This window comes from Takifugu rubripes, chromosome 10 (genome assembly GCF_901000725.2).
Source record: "Takifugu rubripes chromosome 10, fTakRub1.2, whole genome shotgun sequence".
Classification (NCBI taxonomy): Eukaryota; Metazoa; Chordata; class Actinopteri; order Tetraodontiformes; family Tetraodontidae; genus Takifugu; species Takifugu rubripes.
In genome coordinates, this window is record NC_042294.1 from 3,320,100 (window position 1) to 3,339,529 (window position 19,430).

At 42.4% G+C, this 19,430-nt stretch overlaps 1 protein-coding gene and 1 long non-coding RNA gene across 4 annotated transcripts; both read left to right on the forward strand.

Annotated features, from left to right (window-relative positions):
• The first annotated feature begins 1,953 nt into the window (after positions 1–1,953).
• On the forward strand, positions 1,954–2,949 carry LOC115251273 (uncharacterized). 2 transcript variants are annotated; one of them, XR_003889847.1, is made up of 3 exons: positions 1,954–2,070; positions 2,162–2,330; positions 2,636–2,949. It is a non-coding gene; the product is annotated as an uncharacterized lncRNA (long non-coding RNA). The 2 variants fall into 2 exon arrangements; XR_003889846.1 differs by lacking the exon at positions 2,636–2,949 and adding an exon at positions 2,613–2,630.
• A 3,859-nt stretch (positions 2,950–6,808) lies between these two features.
• On the forward strand, positions 6,809–19,196 carry crispld1a (cysteine-rich secretory protein LCCL domain containing 1a). Of its 2 annotated transcripts, XR_965752.2 has the most exons (16): positions 6,809–7,027; positions 7,450–7,782; positions 12,371–12,489; positions 13,360–13,492; positions 13,570–13,685; positions 13,907–14,007; positions 14,093–14,272; positions 14,871–14,931; positions 15,002–15,068; positions 15,640–15,770; positions 15,878–15,921; positions 16,039–16,111; positions 16,181–16,256; positions 16,339–16,472; positions 17,569–17,703; positions 19,037–19,196. XR_965752.2 is itself a non-coding variant. In XM_011618501.2 (15 exons), exons 2-15 carry the CDS (start codon positions 7,522–7,524, stop codon positions 17,618–17,620), a joined length of 1,548 nt encoding a protein of 515 aa, XP_011616803.1. In that variant the 5' UTR covers positions 6,809–7,027; positions 7,450–7,521; the 3' UTR covers positions 17,621–18,921. The 2 variants fall into 2 exon arrangements, 1 of the variants encoding a protein (XP_011616803.1); XM_011618501.2 differs by lacking the exon at positions 19,037–19,196 and having other exon boundaries at positions 17,569–18,921.
• The last annotated feature ends 234 nt before the right edge of the window (positions 19,197–19,430 follow it).

Sequence of the window (19,430 nt, forward strand, 5' to 3'; positions counted from 1 at the left end):
GGCGCTGCACAATAGGCAGGCCTCCTCACTGTCTAATTTTAAAACCCTCCTCTTTTCCTTGGATTTTTACAGCACAGTGGTTGTTGATTCTATGCACACGGATATTTTATCTTGTCTCTTTATTTTTTATGCTTTAGTATGTTTCTTTATTATTTCATCCATTTATGATGTTTTTATAATCTATTTAGTACAGCAATTCGATCTATGATCTATCTATCTATGATCTATTTTGTACAGCAGTTTGTAAACCTTTGTGTTTATTTAAAATTGTACTTATAAGTAAAATGGTTTACTGGTAGTTTGGAGTCATAAACAGGCCTGCAAAGAACATCTCCTCTCACGTTTCTGAAACCTCCCATGAGTAGGTGGGCCTTTCATGACATATAGTGTGTGTCCCTCTCGAGGCCTATGTCAGACACTTGTAGCATGTTTAGGCATCACCTCAAATGTCGGCACATACACGTTAAAACAATTTTGCTCCCATAAATCTCCTGGGGCCACAAGAGTTAACTGCTGTCCAAGGTTTTGCACTGGAGTGGGATATCCTTGGTTTAAACAAGGAGTGAAAAGTTTTCAGTTACACAAATCATGTGCGGTTCTCTCACTCTCACTCTGGCTACGTTACGATGCTATGTGCAACATTGCAGAGTGCATAGGAATGAGCCACGCTGTCTTTTCAAATGTGTTGGCGCCAACTCTAGTAAAATCTTTACTACTTACTTGGCTTTCAAGGGCCATTTTTACCGTGTGCACAATATACTTGAGCCGCAAGCTGTTCCTGTTGTGGATTTAAAATGTGTGGTTTCATTGTGTGTCTGCCATTTTCAAACAGTGAAAGAGCTGGTGTCACACTGGGATCACATTGGCGAAGGCAGGTCTGTGTCATGTCCAGTAAGTGGTTGTAAGCACATTTTTACAAAAAAATCCACATTTACTTCTCACATGTGTAGGAATCATAAAGAATGCTCCCCTGATGGCATTGCTGACATGTACAGGGAAACTTGCCCTAAAGACCTAACTCCTGAGAAAAGCTCACTATCATCTGTGGAAGCTTCGTCTACCCATTCACTGTCATTGCACACCATTTCACCAGCAAAGTTCATCATCAACCTCCTCCAGTAGCCCAGGACTTGACACACAGTGAGATGACAACTTTGAAATTCCATGGAATAAGTTTCCTGAGGAACTGATCCATTCTTTGGAGTTGGGGAGAAGGCCAAGCCCGAGGCTGAGGAGGCAAATGCTCCGGATTGTCGTGGCTGAGATGATGGGGAAATGCTGTCATATGGGTAAAAGGCATGCAACTGACGTTGCAAAAAGAATGGTGGCAAAATATCCCAAGTCACTTCAAGATATAATAGAGGGTGATATTATTGGAACTGGCTACCATTCCATTGTCAAGCAGTTGCAAAACAGGATTGAAAATGAGAAGCGCACAACAACAACCAAGATAAGAAAAAGAAAGCATTGGGATGATGACTGTGGTCCCATTAGAAGAAAGAGCAGCAATGCAGGACACTTATGGATGAATTAACTGGAATGTAAAATTCCTCCCCATTGGAGAAACTCAAGTGGGCCAGCAGCAAAAGATGGAAAAACTCCAGAATATGTACCAACACTCAGATACCAATCCAAAGGAGGTAACATGTCTGATGAAGTCCACTTTTTACACACAGCGTCAACATGTCAACCAGGGAAAAAGTATCAATTGCCTTAGAGAGGAGTGGCCATTTTGGTTTGACGCTTGGCATGATAGTCCATTTCAAAGAAGTTACTGGTATTGACATCAAAGAGACATTGACACATAATTTGGATTTGAAGGGGAAAAGGCTTCTCAACTACTTGACCACAGTTTGTGTCCACAAGAGCAGGAGATTCCATCAGATTTATGCAAGGCTTCAGAGGAACAGCAGAGTGGCTGCTCAGAAGACGTGAAGGAGATGCTGCTGCTTATGCTCAGCTACTTTGATGAGAAGGAGGAGTCCATGTTCTTCCATGTAGATGATACATGTCTGGCAGAAGAGGTTGAGCTAGGGCAGGTGCCTCTGACACCCACTATTATTGTCTGTGGTAAGTCTCTTGCATATGTGTCTGAATTTGTTATGTGAGTGACTGAGCTATGACCACCACACACTTATTAATATAACCTGTTAAATTATAGGCCAGTCCTGCTATTCCTCAACAAGGTACATGCTGAGTCTGGATCGGAACCTTGTCAACACAAACATCTCTTCCTTCATTTCTGCATTGTGGCTAATGTTTGGGAGCTACTACTGTTTCAACATCCATTATCCATCTTAGCTGGCTTCTACACTGGAGTTTCTTCAAAGGTGAGTAAACATTTCCTGGGACCTGGAGTCCGGACTGCACCCAGAGCCAAGGCCGAGAGTCAGACCCAGACTAAGAGACGTAATCACACCTGGTCTTGGTGTGGGTCTGATTCTCGGCCTTGGCTCTTGGTGCAGCATTGGTTTTGATACGACTTTGAGTCTTGGCTCGGACCAAGACTCAGACTGTTTGTTTATATATGCATGTGTGTATTCATTCATTCCTGTAGTCTTCTTTTAACTCATTAAAATGCTTAATATGTTTTATATGCTTTTATTCTACAGGTGTTTTTTCTTGATAAACCCAGAAAAAGGAACCAAAGTAGAGAATAAAAACTCAAAGTGTCGTCTCAACGTGAACCCTCGAGTTCTGACCCTGATACAGGATCTCGCTGATCATGAGTGGCGTGAAGGCTAAACAAGGACTCTGTGTTGACTGCTAGAGAAGAGGTGCTGTTAATTTTCACTTTGTTAAATGTACAACATGCAAGTTTTGTTTTAAAGGTGCATTTTGTAACTTTCTATGAAGAGGGTCTGCCACCTGCTTGTTGTCCTTGTTATCCAACAATGTTCCACAGTATTGTAAAAATCTTGTCTATCTTCAATTACTCAAATTGAATATGTTTTAGCAAAAAAACACAAAGTATGATCTGTAACTTGGTCTGATCAGCAGTTAAAAAGAGCCAATGCTTGAAAGTTCTTTGTGTTGGTGTCCAGGGTTGTGTTGCTGGTTTCTTCCTGCAGTTGCTTGAAGGGGCCACTCATCAGCCACGGCTTCAATCTACCGTGCTATTTAAGGACAGAACTCCTGTGTGTTGTGGCTTTGATGCTTTGTTCTGCCTGTTTCCCTTGCTTCTTCCCTGCTTGTTCGAGGTCTCCATGTCGTCTGCTGGACCTGTGAACGTGCAGAATCGGACTCCTGAGATTCCTGCAGTCCAGGAGGACTGCCTTTGTGTCCTTGGTGTCTTCCCGGCATGCTTGAGGCCTCCATGCCGTCCGCAGGACCGGTGAACGTGCAGAACAAGACTCCCGAGTTTTCTGCAGTCCAGGAGGACGGCATCTGTCTTCCTTGTGTGTTCCCGTCAATAAAACCTATGTTCGGCTTTAAAAAAAAAGGTGAGGTTGGGTCTACTATATCACTGTGTCCTAACACTGGCCAGAGTGTTCTGTTACGGGACGGGTGTCATGGACCCAAAAGCAGGCCAGAACACAGTGATAAAAGGTCCAAATGAGTTTTATTGATGCCAGCGTTTTCCTGTAAAAATGACGGTCTTTTTCTAACAGTGAGTCTATGACGAACAGCAGTGGCAGTGGATATCAGAAAATTGTACAGTCTACATAAACCTCATGCATAAATCTAAAGGAAACTGCCTATTATCAACCATGACACTGATGCTGCGCAAATGAATTGGAATCCAAACCAAAGAAAGACATGACGTCATTAAATCCGGACATAAATCTGAGCAGTATAGTGGAGAATCTGTCTTGTTCGACACTGACATCTAGCGGTCAAGCAATGTTTGCGCTCTGCTTCACGTGACAAACGCAGTTAACCCCAATGATAAATATTTCGAGTGAGAGATGTGAAACCTGTTACTACAAATGCAAATGGATAATCCAACGGAGTATATTTTTCTAATTTTCTATTTCTTTGGCTTGATGTTATTAGTACTAGTTGTTATGTTATAAAAAATTAGGCTGTTTCACATAACTTGGAACGCATTCTAAATTTTTGAAAATCTGAAATAGAAATAGGTTTAAAGAAATTGGTTGTTTTATTGATTAAAAAAAGTCTGAATCTTGAACATAGGAAACAAAAGTCTTTTGGTATTCTATATATATCAAAAGTCATTATTCTCATATTCAACATTTTAAAGTATTTGTTTCTGCAGAAAGCATATTCATATGCAGATCTGATAACTACATATGATTTGAGGCTGATACCAACCATCATTACAGTAATAGCAGCTGCACTTCTAATATTTTACCACAGGAGGGCAGAAAAGCTAAGTTTGAACTGAAGTGGAGGTTTTAGAACAGAATAATCTCCCACAGTGATAAAGAATTGTCTGTAAATGACCTTGATACTCTTTATCCCTTGATTCACCTCTCTGCCATTCCAACACACTGACCCAAATTCAGCCCAAGCAGAACTAACAGGAAGTTGTGCCAGAAAAAAACGTGGGCCAACAGAAAATGTTCTTCAACAGTGTTTATGTGGCTTTATATTGTGTCCAGAGGCTTCTGGTCTGGCACAGCCCACACATTCTGCCGGGTTCATGGGATTTCTTCTAAGGCCAGATGCTGAATAAAGGAGTCAACGAATGGAATATCTGGACCTGTGGCTTAACCCCGGCTATAACAGAACAGGGAAAATGGGTGCATGTGGGAGAAGGGTGAAAAAGTATGTGTGTGTGTGTGGGGGGGGGGGGTATGAAAAGATGAGATATGAAATACTGAATTAGACATCAACAATAGCTGCTATAAAATGAGAGAAATGACAGAAATGCAAACACTAGAAACCCATCTATGACAGCAGTTATATTCCAAACTGGCAGGCAGAACAAGTATGGTATGTGTTTACTGCCTGGAATTAAAAAACCTAACAACCTGACAATGTGTCATCTGTTCAGGGAGTTCAACTTAAATTATGACACATTGAATCACAGGAATTGCTGAGCAGTGGGTCCATCTTAAGCGCATAATTCTCATTTTCATAGATGAGGGTCAGGGTCATCCTGTTCTATGTCCATAAAGCTCAATTTGAGTGTTAGAAATAATTACATCTTTTATTTACTAAGGTAAATATTTATGTTTGCTTTTCCTCCAGGACTCCATGTTGAAGAACCACACATGTACGAACTCGGAAATGTGGGGCGACATTAATTTCACAGCAGATGAGTGAGTGTTTTGCTCCCTCAACGTAGTTGTGTGTATTGGGAAAGGGTTGCTATTTCAGCTGAGGGTGTGGGGAGTGGGGATTGGGGTTATGGGCCCGACCACAGAGAAGTTAGGGCCGCCTCTGGAGTTGTAGTGAGCTGCTACTGACCAAGCAGACAGTAAAGCCCAGGTTAATAAGAGCCCAGAATGCGGTGGGTCCCTGGTGTGAGAGCTCTTGTATTACACATTTACAGAAGTAGGTTAGACAGCAGAGGCGTCTCAACAGTTTTGTTTTTTTAATCTATATTCATAGTCAGAAAAATGCTGATCTGACACTTTACTGGTGAAATATATCTTCATTCTTCTGTGGCTTGATTTTATATCAAGAAAACTCCTAAAATCCCTACATGCTTTTAACTGGACTTATTTGGAATCAAGTTATTGAATCTTTTATGAATGGTTGATGGTTTTTTTTGGACCAGCTACTGCATGAAAATGACCTTAATGCAGAGTTGCATCATTAGCAACCAAATGCACCGGGGTCTCAAAATATATGAGGTCCGCCATCTGATTTGCTACATTTTGATTTTCTGTTCATGTAAGCATGGAAACTAATCTCTTTATTTATTTTAATCGGGACCAGGTGTGTTTAAAGCCAGATACTGATTATACAACTACAGATTAAGGCAAAGACTTTAAAAAAAAGTAAGACATGAGTGGAAATTTGAGCAGTTTTTCTGCTAGGCAGGAAAAACAAAGGAATATTGTGTCTCCACACAAAAAAACATCTTTAAATGTGGCAATTAGCTACTGTTTCCACATGTGCTGTGGCGCTCAGGCAAGGAATGAGCAGATGATAAAAGTTAAAACATGCCTGTTTCCATTATGGAATTTGCAGCGTGTTGCACTGAGGGAGGAAACAGTGATGACAGGTTTAGGGCTTTGGAATTGAACAGAAGACTAGTTTGCCTGTTAAACTCCCTGCAGAGTCACCTCTGAAGAGTTAAAGTGGGGCCTAACTCTAAGGACGCAAAGCTGGTTCAGATTCATGTGTATTTTTAACTTGAAGCGGTTATCAATGGCAACAAGTGGCCATGCATCAGGAAAAAATGTAAGAACTATCAAAGTTGTGCAAATCAGCTGCTGTAAACTTGAAAAGGGCCCAGTAAGGCATTTGACTATTGGCTTTAAATACAGTGGTGCTTTGATAGTTAACAAGTAAGCTCAAAAAGAAGTCATGAATCAGACAGCTGCTTCATTTTGTACACTATTGAACAGGATTGTTTCGGTAACCTGTGAAATTGCTACAAATATATAAAATAGGTATATTTTGATATCAAGGTCAACCTTTTATGGAGGATTTTACCAATGAAATTTACTGAATGAACTCTTTTCTCGAGGTAAATAAATCGTTTTTAAGCATATAGTCATCTCATTCCTTGGGAAAAAGAGCCTTTCTTTGGCTGCTCACGCACAGCTCCCGAACGCACGCATGCACGCATAGGTCCTGGCAGGGGCGAGTGAGCCAACCCTTTTGAGAGGCGTGTCAAGGGGGGCTGGAACTCTCCAAGCGCCGCCGAGTTGAGGATAAAATGTGCGTAAGTGATGCTTCCAGCGCTTTTGGTGCCAGGAGCCAGCGCGAACTAAAGTTCTTCACCCCGAAAACGGAGCCGCCGCGCCTCTAATTCACTTCTCCTTGCGCTACTTTGAAAGCGGATCTATTTTCTAAAAGCTTGCACAATCTTCTCTCACAGCCAGATCTCTGTCAGAGAGGGTGGGGAGGGGGCGCAAGGAGGGGGCTTCGTTCCATTTCATTAAAGGTAAATTATTTCTAAAGTCTACATTAAATCACAAAACTCCGTTTCTGATTCAATTTCCATAAGTCTTCACACTTTCCATTAGATACTGGTACGTTTAATTAGCGCTGCGGGACGTTTATAAATAGATTCATCTGAACGCATACGTGCATATCGAATATGAATGCATTAACTCTATTATGCATCAAACTGTGCACTTAAGCAGCCTACTTTTATTACATCCGTGCTACATCGGTGTGTACTTTAAACAACTTCCATGATAAATAGAGAATAAAATCGGCAAATCTCGTAAATTGTTCATCCTCGCTGTGCCAGCCTCCCCGCCGAAACCTCTTCAGCTCTACCAAGGTGCTGCAACTGTGTTTAATCTTGATAAAAGTTCTTCAGCAAATGCAGGGACCAATTACGTTTGTTTGTTTTCCAAGTGCGACTTCCGTTTGCTGGACATCTGCCGGTTTCTCCGTCCTGAGCTTGAAATCGCCCCTTTCTCCGGAACGATGAAGCATTCATGTGAGCGCTGGTTGAGGGGCACCACTCTGCTCCTTTTGCTCCGGGCCGCTGTCTCCGTGGTGATGCTCCCGAACAACACCGGCTGGGACCGGATTCTAGACAAGTATCTGGACGAGGAGGGAGACTGGTGGGAGGCCAAGCAGAGGGGAAAGAGGGCCATCAGCGACAGCGACGCCCAGCTCATCCTGGACCTTCACAACAAGCTCCGGGGCCAGGTATATCCCCCGGCATCCAACATGGAGTACATGGTGAGTGGACGGATAGATCCAAGAAGGGCATTATTCACACTTCGCACGGTATTTGCCAAACTCTTCGACCCCACTCTCAACCCCCGGATAGTCCTGCACACTTGTGGACCACAATTAGTGCAATTGGCTCAAACGCTTGCCAGCATGGAAGTGCACTCACACAACGCGCCGTCGTTGTGACTTTGATTTTTTTTGTCAGTGGAGGAAAAAATTCCAGCGACTTGCCAACGATCACATTACTACTGCATTTGTTTTAAACCAGCGCGCTAAGTGATTTGTTTGACTTTGGCCATCGCATGTGCGCACGGTGTCGGATCGCTTTTCACAGCGCAATTAGAATCACAGTACGGCCCCACCAGGGCTTGTTTTAGCAGCTGTCCAACCCCCGCTAAACATGTATAAACATTGCACTCCGCAGATCTGGACTTCTTCCAAAGGTGCTACAAGTGTACGGCCGCGGCCATGCAGCGAACGCACCTGTGAGGTTTAAAATTCGTTGCGTTTTTGGGACTATGACAAAGTTTTATCGCCCTTTCATCTCCGTTTAAAGAGCGACGGTAATACGGCTGCGTTTTTCTGCAGCAAAGCCAAATAAACAGATCCAGCTGGGGGTCATTGCTACACTGTGTAATTGTATAATTGGCAGGTTGGACTCGAGGACCTCGTGTGTGCGTGTGGCTTGGGGGACGCGCGTAAACTCTTGCGCACAGCCTGGCAGGCTTCTGGTTGAAGTAGGCTGGAGAAACGCTGAGACAGCAGCTCCTTTCTACTGTCTCCTGTTACAGTCAGGTTTTTTTAAGCTCCCAGGGCAGGCAGAGGTGAAACACGGAGAGATGTGACGAGGGCAAAAACATCCAGAAAATGGCACTGAAAGCCTCATTTTCTTGGCTACTTCTGTTCAGGTCACTGGCAGAAACATTTTTGCACTGATTTTTGCACACTTTATTTTGAAACAACTTCCACATTTGTTCCAATTTCCCTGCCTTTGCTGCCGTGAACACCCGCGCATTCATGCATGCAGATGCAAGCACACACAAATACCCTCATGCGGCCATTCACCCATCAGCTCTGTTTTTCTCTGCCATTGTATGAAGCCATAACCCAGCTGCCCCCTCTGTGGCAGTCATCACAGATAACATCAATTTAAATTCCCCCTCTTCCCCCGCCCCTTCATCTGCTTCCTTTTCTTGCCGTCCCCTGCTCTATCTGGCCTCCCTCTCCTTTATCCCTGTGGCTCCGCTCCCATTCTGTCATTATCCAACACGGAGCCACAAAAGAAGAAGGAAAATCGAGGGATAAGCATTCACACTCTGAGGCGATCCATAAACCTTCGGTGTACCTTCAGCGTAGCAACATTGGTTCTGTTTCACGCTACAATCCTGACCCGCGGGCAAAAACGCAGGAGTGTCAGCATTTGAAGTGTTTGCAAGAAAAACAGATGGCATCATGGGAGAAAGGCCCCCACCTGCCTCGCTTGTTTAATTTGGCATGGCTTAAGCTGCAATCAGGTCTGTGTGCGCTGCGGTGGTTTCAGATAAAACGCTGATGTTTGGGGTGATGTGTCAAAGCTGTTTGCTGCCCATGCTCATCACACCAAATTACTTTTGCAGTTCAGTCCACGGCTGCCATGATCACACATGTAATTAAGGTTTAGGCCAACCAAATTGCTTTGCATCCTATATTTAATTATGCTAATTCCAACAATCTTTCCAAAGCAGCAGTTATGTGGCAGTTATGTATTTTTTGCAATTTATCAGCCACCAGCTGAGATCCAAAGAGAAAAAAGTGAGAAAACAAAAAGAAAGTGTCAGCGGTCCTCAGAGTTTTCCAGTCAAAGCAATACTCTAGTGAAGCCAGTAGAGCATGATTCCAAAATAGCAATGATAGCATCCTAATGTCACAAAGTTGGAGAACCTCCTAGCCTCGGCTGCAGCCGACTGTGTCCATGAATATGACAAACAAGAGGGGGAACAAGGCTTGTGGGAGTCCAGTGTCCACAAAGAAGCTGCCTCATGCCAGCACCGTAAACATAGTTCTTGCCCAGAGAGCACTTAGCATGAACGCTTTCCAAAGTGCTTTCCACAACAGTTTGAGGGAGTATGGAAATACATGTAGCAGTTCATACCTCTGCATTTATGCGCATTTATGCATTGTGCTTAGTGCAGTGTAGATTGAATGTGCTTCATCTGTAGAAAACACTTGCCATGGGTTTCAATCTCTTTAGAGTTATAACATTTTCTATGTCTTAAGGTTTAGAATTGCATAAAGTGTTGCTTTCTTTTCATCACTCAAGGTTATAAATGTTTATTGTTAAGAGAAGTCCTACAATGACAAATAGTCCAACGTCAGGGCTTACTAATTGGTTATTACAGTAGTTTCTGGTTGACGTAGTTCAAACAGTAGTCTGATTATACTTTACATCGCTGAAAAATTCTGCTTAACAATGTTTGGTTAGATCGGTTGGGCTATATCTCGCATACTTTTTTTTTTTTTTTACCAATTTGCGTAGTTTTCCCTTCTGTTTTACCGACTCCTTGCATGAACCATTGGTTGTGAACAAATCAAATGAAATCAATCTTTATTTATAAAGCGTCTTTTACAATCAAAATTGTTTCAAGGCGCTTTCCAGAATCCCAGGGCCTAACCCCAGACAAGCAACAGTGGCAAGGAAAAACTCCCCTTTAACAGGAAGAAACCTTGAGCAGGACCAGGCTCATGTAGGGGGACCCTCCTGCTGATGGCCGGCTGGGTAGAGAGAGAGGAGAGGGGGGAGGACAGGTAGAGGATAGAATGGAGAGGAGAGGAGAGGAGAGGAGAGGAGAGGACAGGAGAGGAGAGGAGAGGAGAGGCACAGAGCACAGAAACACATACAAAAAAAACAACAGAAAACCCAAATGCAAAGGAAGTGTTGAACTGCATCCAAAAGGCCAGCAGAGAAAAAAGAAGGGACATAGTAAGAAGAGAGAGAGAGAGAGAAATATGGCTTTAAATTAAGTGTTAAAAGACGCACACAAGACTTTAGCAGGGTCGGTGTTTTTCTTTACAGGCCCCAGCAGATACATGTCCAGGGATGGGTGGTGGTGGGGGGGTGCTTTGGTTATGAGGCCGTCCCTGCTGGGATAACTGTGCAAACAACGGCAGCTCTGCAGGCTGCACTCTATACCAGATGGAACATCTGAAAACAATGTCTCGCCGTGGTTATACAATGAGAGCAACAAATCTTGTTTTTGGGATGTGAACCACTGTAAAACTTGCAATGAGATGCATTCACCAGAGTTTCAATATTTTGATTTAGAATTTGATCCCAGGGGCTACAAGCAGGTTACATAAAATATGCAGAATTTGAGGTATGGAAAATGGATGAATCTTGAATTTTCTGAGCTGAGATAGCGTTGGGTCAATAAATCTTCAGCTTTTCTTTATTCCCGACATCATTTGGTTTCATCACCCAAGAGGAACTGTAGACAGCTCCGGCTGTAACACTGATCCACTCGCCTTTTATGTAAGATTGGCAGGAATCTTTCTTTCAAAATGCAATGTGAAATCACGGCTAGTGTCGTTCGTGTTGACTTAAACAAATGCGTCAGCTGGATTCTCAGAAAAGGGGTGGAGAAACCACTCAGAGTTGGGAGTTAATGTGCAATGCTTCCAGACATCCTGTTGTAGGTAGGTGTATATGCATGTGTGTGTGGGAGAGAGAGAGAGTGCGTGTGTTGAAGGGGTGATTTTGAGAGAAGCAGTTGTTCTGGTGGAACTGAAAGTGGGTGATGGTCGACAGGAGGAATGCAGCGTGGGTATTTGTGTGTCTAACGCTCGATGATATTTCATGGGTTATAGCTAATAGGGGTCGGCGTATGAAACCTGAAAATCTCATGACACCTCAGCTGGTGTAGTAATGTATACCTACACTACACATGCACATGAGCAAGCTAATTGACTGTTTTGTCAAAATTTGTTACATTAAATACATCGCCCTAAAGATGTCCAATTAGTGGACCATACTGTGTCCTTCAGAGGAATTACAGCTCATATTATTTCTACTTTTTTTAAATGGTAAAAGTAGGTCAGTAGAGAGGAAGGACACTCTTTGCATTCCCAGAAATCCCCAGACTGGGAATATGATCCCTTAGTATCCGAGCAGAGCCAAACTTAACTGAGAGTGCAAACCAGAGAGTAGGGTGGTGAAACAAAAGCTTGCACCCAGACAACTCACCGGAGACATATGGAAGGTATTACTTACCAAAAAAAACCCAACCAAAAACCACCAATTCAGGAAAATGAATCTGGGATAAAGTCAGCTGAGCAGCAGTGAGAAAATGCAAAGACCTCTCATCAGTAGTTGGGAGATTTGCATTGTTTCTCAGTCATAGCAGCTCCTGGTATAATCTTTGTTAAATAAGTAATCCAAGTTTCACCTCACATGATCAATAGCTGATCAGCTGGGGATCATTGCTGAACAGTCTCATCAGACCTGATACTGCTCTATTTTACAAGACATAAGAATCCACCTGTCCTGTCATGACCGAGTAGTTCATCTAAGAAAATATCCTGAATTTTGAATGTGATTTTCCTCATCTGTCCTACGCAGGTCTGGGACACTGAGTTGGAGCGTACCGCTGCAGAGTGGGCCGAGACGTGTCTATGGGAACACGGTCCTGCTGGTCTACTTCCACAGATCGGACAGAACCTAGGTGCACACTGGGGACGGTAAGAAAAGCCTGCCATCACCCAGAGTTTATACTTATAACTGTTTAATTGAGTTTATTAAGATTAAGGGTAGAACTTTGCCTGCTAAAAATTAAATCAAGAACCTGATGTAGGATCTGTAGGACATCCTCCAGGATTGGTTCCACTCGCCAAAACCCTAAATGACATCCGCATTTTCCTAGAAGTCAGTGAATGACACGATGGAAGCTTGCAACCTCTATAAAAATGCTGTGTCTAACTGTGGTCTGAAATCCCAGATGTCTTGACTCATTAGTAATTCCAGCAAGTTCATCCCTAAACCCCTGGAATTCACCAGAATAACAAACCTATCTCGGGGGGAAAAGAATGGCTAATATTCCACATAAATGCAACGAGATCTAATTTGGCATATCTGCTAGCTAGACGTTTCCTGCAACCTGCTTAACAGGACACTAAACAGCATTTCATGGGCATATTAGATGTTTCACCGTGGTAAAGTCTAGGTTTTATCTTCAGGGCAAAAACACCCACACATTGAATCACATACTCTTACTTCCAATTCATTGGTTTCACTCAGTCCCTCACATAATAGCAGAGCTGCACAAAAGAAACTGTAATTATTGTCCTGTAAACAGACGCGGTACCTAGAAGCTTATAAATTCAAGCTATTCAACATGTAGGTCTTTTACAAAACGCTTATCATGGGCATAAACGACGACTGAGAGGTGTGATGCAGATTCTTCTCTTTCGGTGCTATCAGTGTTTTAGCCTCCATGAATCTGGTTGTTATAATTTTTCTGGTATGTTTGGACCGTGGTTCTGCATTTCTGATCACCTTCTTTTAAGAGGAAGATAGTGATGATTGTGTTTGTCTGCTGTCGTTCCCTGCAGGTATCGGCCCCCCACCTTTCATGTGCAGGCCTGGTATGATGAAGTGAAAGACTACTCCTTCCCATACCCTCAGGAGTGTAACACCTATTGCCCCTTCAAATGCTCTGGCCCAGTTTGTACTCATTATACCCAGGTAACCACTCACGGGTTGTACCATTCCATCTACATTTGGGGGTCATTCAGGATCTAATTTTGGTCTCCCTGCTGCAGCTGGTTTGGGCTACCAGCAGTCGGATCGGCTGTGCTGTCAACTTGTGTTACAACATGAATGTTTGGGGCCAGATTTGGGCCAAAGCCATCTATCTTGTCTGCAACTATTCGCCAAAGTAAGCAAATGTTGAACCAAGAAGCATTTAATAGTGCATTTATTGCATTTAACCTGAGGTTTAAATAATTTATGGATGCAATTTGGTATTTTGCTGAAACATTCCAATGTTGTAATTATTCCTTGCGTATTCTGAAAGGTCAAAAAGGTCACAAAATGCACATTTGACTGATATTTCTGTTTTCTCTTGAATGAGCTTTATTTATGATATGACCTGAACAGGGGAAACTGGTGGGGTCACTCACCTTACAAGCACGGGACTCCCTGCTCTGCCTGCCCTCCCAGCTATGGAGGAGGCTGCAAGGACAACCTCTGCTACAAAGGTTTGGAGAACCTGGATGGGGGACAGGAGAACACAAGAACCATTTTTTCCCTCACTGTACCCCGTTTTTGTGATTTTACTCGAAGGTGACAGCTCTAGCCCACCGCAAGAGGAAACAGAGGAAAACAACTTAATTGAGTCCGAAGCCCCTCACGATCCGCAGAAGCCCTGGTCCAGGCCCAGTCCCTCCACCCAAGCTCCTGTCAAGCCCCCCACAGATACAGAGGAGCTGCAGAAGAATGAAGTGGTCAACACACAACAGATGTGTAAGCAATGTGTTTAGTAAGCAAGATGTATTTCTGCTGTTTCTACTGTTTATTCTGGATCTCGTTTCATCCGAAAATGGAGGGCAAAGGATTTGTTCTAAGTTTGGGAGTTGCACATGGACCCACGGCGATAACCTAGAGTAGAAAAAAAACAATGGCTATGTGCTTAACCTTGACTAATCAAAAAGAGATTTAATTCATCGTTATTTTGCTATTTATCACATGATGCTCCTGATGTGTTTATATATCATCCGTCTGATTAACCCCGGCAGCTCCGTAAGTGCACTTAATATTTCAAGCCACTCTCCGATGGACTATTTCAGCAAGAGTGTGTATTTTTTCTTTGAGGGGGCGAGAGAGGCTCACTGCGTTTTTTTTTAAATGGCTTCCTCTTTGCCGTGTTTGTAAGCTGAGACATTTCCTCAAGTATTGCTGACCACCCTGATCCTCGAGAATTCCTTTCTCCAAGGTGCTCAAAAGCAGCACGACATTATAACTCAGCTCACGCCTTTTGGAGACAGGCCGCATGAGGAGAGATGGTTCATGCATGTTGGTGCCTGTGTGTGTGTTGAAAGACCTTTATATTCTTGCCTTTCAGCTCAGTATGTGACCTGTGATACCAAACTTCGAGATCAGTGTAAAGGAACACCGTGTAACAGGTGCGGTTCAGATAAAACCAACAACACAGGCTGGAATTTGCTGTGATGTTTTATTTTCCTAAATCATCAGATATGAATGCCCTGCTGGCTGCCTGGATGCTACAGGAAAAGTAGTGGGAACAGTATACTACGAAATGGTGAGAATGTACTGCTCGCAAAGAACACAAACCTACTAGTCAACCTACTGTTGCTTTGACATGTACCTTGCAGACAAATTTGTTTGGATCTGAGCTTGCTTTTCATGCCCATAAATCCTCCTTAGCAACTGAAAAAGCAGAAGGTGTTATTTTATTTTAATTGTATCAAGAAATATGGTTAAGAGGTTAAATCGAGTATCAGCAGCTCTGACAACAGTGTTTAAACTTACTGAAAACACGCTCCTTTCTTCAGTGATACTGCCGTTTAGAAAATTACTTCCTATCCATTTCACATGATAGCCACCACACCAGGATAGTTAGTAGCTGTCCTTTGTTAAAGTCAAACAGTAACCAAAAGAAAGTAGTTTTGGGAATGTTAAGTGTTTGTGACACCTGCATAGATGGTAGTGTGCCCTGGCATTACTGTCTTCAAGGATGTCCACTTAAAAATGTTATAACAACACAATGGGAGATAAAGTTGTTCTGCATAGAAAATTACCTTTAATGTTAAAATGTTCTGAGGAACAAGCGGTAGAAAGTGAATGAATGAATGAAAATGTTCTTTTCCCAGCAATCCAGTGTGTGTAGGGCTGGTCTACACGCTGGTGTCATAGACAATGATGGCGGATGGATGGACGTAACACGACAGGGCAGAAAGGACTTTTTTATCAAATCCTACAAGAATGGCATCCAATCTTTAGGGTGAAAGCATTTAATTAATCAAGAAATAATGTTTGCTTGAATTGAAACTGGTGTCGGAGAACGTGGAGATTAATTAGTATCTGTGTTGTGTGCTTCCCTTTCAACAGAAAATATCAAAGCGCTAATTCCTTCATAGCATCCAGAGTAACAGGTTGGTGTGGAAATAATGGCATGCTGTAATTATAGATTTCCTGCTTTTTTGTGTTACTTGCACATTATGAGCTGACGGGTTGCAATTGATGAAGCTGATTGTGATTATTTCTCGCAGTGAAAGCCATCACATGTGAAACCACAGCAGCACAGCTGTGTCCATACCAGAAGCCTGCAAAGCACTGTCCGAGGTACGGGTGGCAGAACCTCTTCATCACTCTGTTCCGCAAGTTTAAACATGCATATGTCCTTCTTTCTAGAATATATTGCCAGAGAAACTGCTTGGAAGAGAATCCTCATTTATCCAGAGTAATCGGAACTAGAATATACTCTGATGTGAGTCCCTTTTTAGGTTACCTACTGTTATTTGTGAATATAAAACAGTAATATTTACCTTTTATCTTTTGTAACTCTGTAGAAGTCAAGTATATGCAGAGCGGCGATCCACGCTGGGGTGATTCGGAATGATGCTGGCGGTTACATTGACGTGATGCCAGTGGACATGAAGAAATATTACACTGCCTCATATCAAAATGGCGTTTTCTCAGAGAGGTAGGAGATAACTGCCTGCTAGGTGACGCAGAAACGATATCCCAGTGGTGTTTACTAGTCTGATATTCAATCAACATTCTGTCTTGCAACACGAAAATGAAATAGTTAATGGTCTGGTGTGGATGGATGAGAAATCAACACCTCTCAGGTGAAGAGACATTTATCGACTCCACCTTTCCATGTGGACCTAATCTTTTTTAAAGATATCATCTTTCATATGAGGGTGATTAGCTGGCGCCCATTTGAAATATTGAATTGGCTTCTAAATTGCGAAAAGCAGATGAGCATGTCTTTACACAGCTCTAGGACCTTTTTTCTGACATAGTTACCAAAAGGGATATGGGAAATGTTAATACACTTCTCTATGATACCACTTCCTTCGCAGAGATACTATAGCAATGACTGCAACCGCAGAGGCATCGGCATAGAGGGTGTCCTTTTAAGTTTTAATTTTAAACTTGCCTCCAAACACTGAACTTTCAGTAGCATCTGTGTGAACAGAGTACAGCTCGTAATTGCTTAGGATAAAGATTTTCTGCTGCCGAGTAAGTAAGAGCGTTCCGCTTTGGCATAAAGGTTCATGGGACTGTACCAGCCATTGTTTAACACTCAAGTGACCCACATGCCACATGAACCAGCCTGGTTCATAAAAAAATATTATCCATGGTTATGACTAGCCCAGACACACACACGTTTCTTCCACACCCTCCCTCTTCCTCTGTCCTCCATCCACATTTATCTTCCTCACCTCGTGGAGATGTTTGACATCTGTTAGTATCTGTCCATCATTAATCCGTCTTCTTTATCTGCACCGTATGTCTTTCTTTGTTGGATTAATGCATGAGGTCACCTGTGTTTTTGAAAGAATGGCCAGTTTATCTGTTTTCTCAGGGCGCCACTATCTCTGTTTGTGTCCCAGCTGTCAGCCGAGTGACAGACACACTGATGCGAACAATCCTCTGAAAAAACCTGAAGTCATGTGTTTGTGTGTGCAAGTCAACCAGGCCCGACTACTAAAAGCTGGGACATGTCCTGTTTTCTGACACATGCCACACCAAGACTGACTCCTCCTGCTTGTTTCTCTTATCCCCCGCAGCCTTCACAACCCTCCTGGAGGGAAAGCATTCCGGGTGTTTGCCGTGATTTGAGTGCACCAGAGGGCGGCTTCTTCAAACAGAACACGCAACACTCAGGCTGTTAGCTGGCAATCAAGCCCTGGTTGTCAAACCCAGTGAGTGAAATGTTTCTGGCTTTGCTAATCTTCAGGGGGTCAGAGGTCGTCTCCATGACAGCGTAAAACCCAGTCCCAAAAACTTGACATATACAAATTGAGAAACTGTCAGCATTCCCTAAAAAGGAGTTTTTATTGTAGCTGAAATGTTTATGAACTGTAAATATTTCTGAACAATGTGCTGTAAATATCTGTTGATAGTATTGCTTTTTTTCCAATAGCTGTGTGTATGAATTATAGAAAGATGATATATCAATATAATGGCACTTACCAATTTTATCATTTTAACTCTGGCACATTGTTACTCGTGCTCTGGAGAGGTTTCTAGTCCTGTTTTGTACTTTTGTTATATCGGGAGCAAAATAGCTATGCATTTATTTTTATATGATTCTGCTTTTTATAGATAAGACTCATAAAGGTTGCTGCTATTTGTTTATATTATTATTGTGGTTGTTGTAATTGCTGTTTAATGAGTTTTTCCTTGTTTGGTTCATTTGTCCAGATAGTGTGGTTTATTTTCCTGCAGGTCAGGTCATTCTTTAATCTTTATCAGTTTTGCAATCTGCTACAATCTTTTTCTTGATAAACACACACACAGCAACTCTTCTTGAGTCCATAGGCATGGATTCTATATTGGACGGTATATTTTAATCAGGGCTGTATTTTTTCTTCTTTTAGAAACACTTACATGCAATAATAATATTAGGAGCTATAATTCTGTTATGGAGCTGACCTTCCAAGTGCTAACATGGAACAGCTGAAGCGGAAAGACTGAGCATCTCTGACAACTTATCAGTCTTCAATCTGTTCATATTTGATATGTCTGAGCTTTCGTTTGAATAGTAATCAATATAATGGACAGTTAAACATATTTTTACATTTTCTCTGTGCATTTTATGTATTTTCCTACCTCATGTTGTTAGGAAAATTTCAATTTGGCAATAAAATATTACAAAAAGTTAAGATATTGGCTTCAGATGCCCTAGAAACTGCACTTATTTTATTTTATCATTCACTATTGAAAAATAGCTGTGCTATCACGTTGGAAAGGCTTAAAAAAGAGCCACCACTCACTGGCTGTTTCACTATACCATTTCCAGTGAACTTGTATTAGTGTTGGATTTCCTGATGTGTATCTATGGTGGTTGTGGTGACAGGGTGGTGCCGCTTGTATTTTTCTATGCAAGAACTTTTCTCGTAACATGATTTTAACTCAGACTCTGTTCGGATGAGCATGATTTTCCCAGCACTCAGACATCGAAATTCCTCAGATGTATTTTGGGTATGTTTTTCAACTTTCAACTTCAACTTTCAACTTTATTTGTCCCCAAAGGGCAATTGGTTTCGCAGCAAGACAGGTGATTTGAGAAGAAGACGCTTTCTGAAATCTCTACAAATGAAGCAAACCAGACAATGATGAAGAATTTGCACCTGGAATTCCAGATCAGCCTGATACAGAAATGTCTCTCATATTAAAACCAATGATCTGCTCTCAAAATGTTTTGGCAGCAATCCACCTTAAATTTGCTCTAACCCTTTGGATAAGCACGTTAAGCCTTAACAACAAGGATCAGATGACTTCAAGCAGCCGTTTCGCGTTTTGGGAGCTGGATGAGGAACAAGCCTGCACTTGAGGAACAAGCCTGAATGGTTGATGTAAAAGTCTTTCTGGATGTGGCAACATCCACACCAGCTAATCATCCAGACCTTGGAAGCTTCTGATTTGT